The sequence below is a fragment of the Phragmites australis genome, chromosome 11, assembly GCF_958298935.1.
Source record: "Phragmites australis chromosome 11, lpPhrAust1.1, whole genome shotgun sequence".
NCBI lineage: Eukaryota > Viridiplantae > Streptophyta > Magnoliopsida > Poales > Poaceae > Phragmites > Phragmites australis.
The window spans coordinates 31,057,401-31,062,326 of record NC_084931.1 but is presented as its reverse complement, the minus strand read 5'-3'; the positions used below and the strand labels follow the sequence as shown (position 1 = coordinate 31,062,326).

Below are 4,926 nucleotides of genomic sequence, written 5' to 3'. Positions count from 1 at the left end.
CCCGCCTCGCCCTCGCGCGTGAAGCGCGCCCACTAGACTAGTGACTGGATAGGCGGGCGGTTAAAGGAGCTTGGGGTAAACACGGCCGCCGATCGATGTGGACTTCGGCGAGATAACGACGCCCCGCCGGATCTGAGGCTTAATTTTCTCGTGAGACGACGGATCAACCGTCGACGGGACGAGAGGGAAGGGTCGGCGCCATGCACGTTACCCTTTTACACGTACGTGCAGTACGACAGCCTACCTCCTCTTTAGTTAAAGCATGATGATTCTTAGTCAGAGACGGAGCTAGTCCTGGCTCAAAACTCGGACCGTGTCCAGACTCCAGAGCCGAACGCGGGCTATAACCGGTGGTTCATAGAAGCTACAGAAAAATAAAGGTAGAAAAGGGAACACGAACTAGGTCATAGCTCTAGGTGCCTCAGTGGAAGCTTCGCTTATGTTTTTAGCACGTATTTTTTTGATAACGAGAAATATAATTTCTGTGCATGCACCCACACGGCCGAGCTTGTATAATGTTCTTTAAAACATCAACTAGCATGATAAAACTATTCACATAACAAAATACTATAGTTTAGCCTGCAAATGCCAAACACATCGAGGTTTATGGAAATACGGCAAAATACTATGGTATGCGTAGACAGTGGTATCTCATGCCCCGTGCTTGAAAAACTCTTATTTTCAAAAACTAAGATTTATTAATATTATAGCATCCAAACATGCCCTTGATTTATGAAAAATACATCTACTGATACTACACGCTCTGGGCTACTCATGCTCTTAATCAGCACGACTTTTTTTCTCCTTGCTGACGACACGTCACCTTGTTTTTTCAAGCAATGGTAGGAGTTCTATCTAAATTAATTAAAAAAGCAAAAATATCTAATTACAACTAAAGCTAGCAGATAACCTCATATCGCTTTGAGGCCTATAGTACAAAGGTTATAAACATAACAGTAAAATGAAAATCTCACCTCTTTAAAAACATGGTACACGATTTCAAGTTGACATCATCTATAATGAGTCCAGCCACAAGACGCGCCACCTACTACTGATGCAAATTAAATGACAGGTTTACGCGAGGGCCGGTAGTGTTTGTTACAAGTGAAAGCGATCTTTCGAAAAAACCAAGTGAAAGCACGTCCAGATGTTTGATGCAAAAGCGAAAGCGTTGAAACTGGGAGGGGGGCGCAACCGCACATACACCGCTTTTTTGCTCCGTTTCCGTGGATCGCGCGCGGTGCCTTTCTGAAATGACGTTCTAGCGACCATCTTTTTTGTTTGGTAGATTGCATCGTCCTGGGGGCGGAGCTACATGTATTCATTCGATCGGGTAAGCTGTAGATCCCGATGGCTTCTGCTAATTCCACTGCAATTCCTATTAAAGAATAGCAAATCCCTCTTTTGAATAGACAATGTAGCATTATGTTTAGAAGGGTGACCCCCTGTTGCCATAATATTGTGGATCCGCCTTTGATCAAATCCATCCGGAGCCACTAAACTTGTACGAACGTGTTGGACACGGGCCAAATCTTGACGCTCAAAACCGCAGACTTTTGCTAACACAGTTTTTATTTAGGCCATCTATCTCTCCTAATAGATATATATTCATTCGTTGATTCTCTTATATGCTTTACAATTTTTAAAAAATTATTTACAGATCTAACACGAATCCTAATGTAAATGAACAGTCTGATAAGTTATATGTCTACATATCTTAATGGAATTTTCGTATTTGTTTGATCGGGTTGTTTTTGAGCTAGGACTTCTTGTAAGCATCATGAAGCTTGCTTAAAACGGGTTTGAACACCGATATCTTAAAAAAAACATTGTCAATCAGTTACTACTATTACAAAAAAATTCGCTTAAAAAATGTAGGATGATGTCTGGAGTGACGTTTTAGCAGAACTTGCGTCATCATACCGTCTAGATACTGGAACTTGTATAAGGACAACATTTAGGTCTACTGTTCGGTTCATTTTTTCATCACCGAGGGGCGATTTGATATGAACTAGCATGAAGGTGTCAGGACCCGTTTGGAACATGTTAAAGTCTTCTGTGAAATTTCTACATTATAGGCAGCCCATTACGATGAAAGGTCTGATCTTGGTAGCTGGTAGGTTGGTTTGGAAACTTTGCAAGATGGGGTTCAACCTTCAACCCAATGATCCGAGGAAGCAATCACTACTACTATTACCGTTATCATGACTGTCACTGGGACTCGCTCTGCCGCTCACTCCAAGTCGGAGTGTCAAACTTTGTAAGCTTCAGGGCCACACACTGGGCTTTCTCTTATTTGTGGCCTTGTGGGCTATGTCTATCGGTGTTGGGCCTAACGAGTTCCCGCTCCGAACCAATTGAACAGGTCGAGATAACATTCAAGCACGTCGTCAGATTGTAAGTCGCAGGTCACAGCCCGTCAACTTAAGTGTGTTTGGTTCCGGACGATGTTTTATAGTCTATTCTGAGCAGAAACATACTGAATAAAGTTATATTTATTGAACAGAAATGTATTTATTTGATTGTATCTGTTTGGGTAAATTGAACTGAGCTTCTATTTATTCGATCGAATATAAGGTTATATGAGCGGATATAATAGTTGAGATTATGATTGATTGTTCGATTTTGTAACACTAATAGTGGGTCCACCTGTACGAGAAGATGTAAGAGCTTGCATCCGACGAGTTAGACTGCAGAGTGAAGCCTAAATCAAGCTTCACTCCTGGCACATACTGAAGGTGTATATTTTAATCCGTTGGATCAGATTGGAATAGTAGATACAGGTAACCAAACATATTTATTTCTAATATTTCATTGGGCCAGACTGGGGTAAATTCAGACAATCAAACACATCCTTAGGTAGCGATTGGTTATCCGCATTAAGATGATTTTATGATATTTGACAAGTGTACCTTCCTGTATGAGTACATGCAGGAGCATGTATCCGTTAGGTCAGGTTACGAAACTCTCAGGTTAGGAAAGTCGTATATTTACACCCACTGAATCAATCTAGAACATTAGATATGAGCAACTAAACATATTTCTTTCTAATATTATATACATCCGTCAGGACACCCCGTTTGAGCGACCAATCGGCCTTCATAAACCGTTGTTGCCTGCACTAGTTCGTGGGCGTTTGTCATGTTAAGCATATGAAGACGACCACACGGAGTGCAAGAACTACTGCCTGAATTATATAACCGAGAAACCGATCGAGAAGGCTTAAGAACAGCTACATGATAAAACGTACAGGCTTAACAGCATGCTCGATTCATCTTATTATTACAGAACCACGGTAACAGGAGTTAACAAACACCAGCTACTACCTGGTACGATGACCAGGAGTTAACAAACACCAGCTACTACCACGGTAACAGGAGTTAACAAACACCAGCTACTACCACGGTAACAGGAGTTAACAAACACCAGCTACTACCTTTATTCAAAGATGTCCTTGGCATGTTGACGCACGAAACCAAAAAAAAAACTTACGACCTTCTGCTACACCTACACGTCCTGCAGGAGAAACCATGCACTGCTTGGATCTATCAGTGGCACTTGTTGGGGTGCATAGGGCGGAAGAGGCGGTTGCCGACGGAGTAGAGCCCCATCAGCCCGTCGTCCCGCTTCACGAACTCCTCGAACTTGAGCGGCATCCCCCTGCGCCTGCTGGGGTAGTCGGGGACGCCGCACGCGCGCACCGGCGACCGCGGCACGTACACCAAGCACTGCTGACTCGTGAAGGACGCCACCTGCGACGTCTGGATCAGGAAGTAGCCGCTCGGCCCCGTCACGCCCCGGAACGTCGCCGCGCGACGACCGTGCTTGCACCGCAGGTACACCACCACGCCTGCACGGTACACACATGCACAGCGAAAATGGCGGACATGTTTATCTTGGTGTCTCAGAATTAACGAGCATGGGCAATGGATAACGAATCTTTAACTAGCCAAGCTGTGAGGTTCGACCTGGGAGTGGGGACGCGTCCATGGGCGGGAAGTAGCCTTTGTACCTGCACGACCTGCACCACACCACGCCCTGCACGCCGATGCTGAACTTCACCGTCGGCGGAGGCGGGGGCAGGCCCATGGCGGAGGCGCCGCCGCCCCCGACAGAGAGGAACAGCACGGCGGAGAGGGCGAAAAACACGCACCTGACGAGCAAAGCCATCGTGGTCTAGCCCTTGCTACCTAGCTACAAGGCCAGCAAGTCAATGTCCAGTACACACAGCAGCTGGTACTGCACTGTACAGGAGCTTAACTGTCAGTCTAGGAGACACACATTGCGAAGACAAGACGCGAGAGGTTGCAATTTATAGTAGTACATCACTGTAGCAGCAGTAGCTGTTTGCCTGGTGTGCGTGACAAGTCCGGTGGTTCGTGATTGCTGTTTCGGCTTTGGATCAGCAGAGATAGATGGTTCAAGTTGTGCGGGAAATACGAGGGCTCGTCGGGGAATCGAGGGCCAAACGTGATGAAGTCGCATGGGCTTGGAGTGCATTGCAAGCGAATACTGCTTCGTTAACAGCAGCACCTGTTAATTGCTTGGGATGATTTAAAAAAGCACAGGCACTTGCATTCAGAGTTCCAGGTGCTCTAGATTATGTACCTGTGCGGTGCCTCACTCCCGTACGTGTTAACTGGACAACTCGTATACGATGAACTGAACCAGTTATAGGTCGATCTGTTGTGCCCAGGCTAACATCATCCTTAGTTGAGGTTGATCATTTGGGTTCTCGGCAACCATATCGAGGTCGTAGTATGGGATGAATAAGGCAAGTTGATCGTACTTGTGCACCAGAATATTTCAGCATACGTAGCGTTCAAGGCATCGGATCCATTTCAATTGGGAATGTAAGCATCTCCGAGAGATGTCCAATACAACTCCCTATAGCTATTTTTAAGGATTTTGAGTCTAAAATGTCTC

At 45.4% G+C, this 4,926-nt stretch overlaps 1 protein-coding gene across 1 annotated transcript; it reads right to left on the bottom strand.

The window, feature by feature from the left end:
• Window positions 1-3,192: 3,192 nt before the first annotated feature.
• LOC133885647 (non-classical arabinogalactan protein 31-like) lies at window positions 3,193-4,267 on the bottom strand. The gene is made up of 2 exons (XM_062325381.1): window positions 3,969-4,267; window positions 3,193-3,850 (listed from the first exon to the last, which is right to left on the bottom strand). Exons 1-2 carry the CDS (start codon window positions 4,168-4,170, stop codon window positions 3,549-3,551), a joined length of 504 nt encoding a protein of 167 aa, XP_062181365.1. The 5' UTR covers window positions 4,171-4,267; the 3' UTR covers window positions 3,193-3,548.
• Window positions 4,268-4,926: the final 659 nt, after the last annotated feature.

What these genes read in the sequence shown, in the direction of transcription:
- LOC133885647 (XM_062325381.1), bottom strand. Translation starts at nt 4,170, where the DNA reads ATGGCTTTGCTCGTCAGGTGCGTGTTTTTCGCCCTCTCCGCCGTGCTG. An exon ending in GGACGCGTCCCCACTCCCAG is followed by an intron (nt 3,851 to 3,968) that starts GTCGAACCTCAC and finishes TGTACCGTGCAG; the next exon opens with GCGTGGTGGTGTACCTGCGG.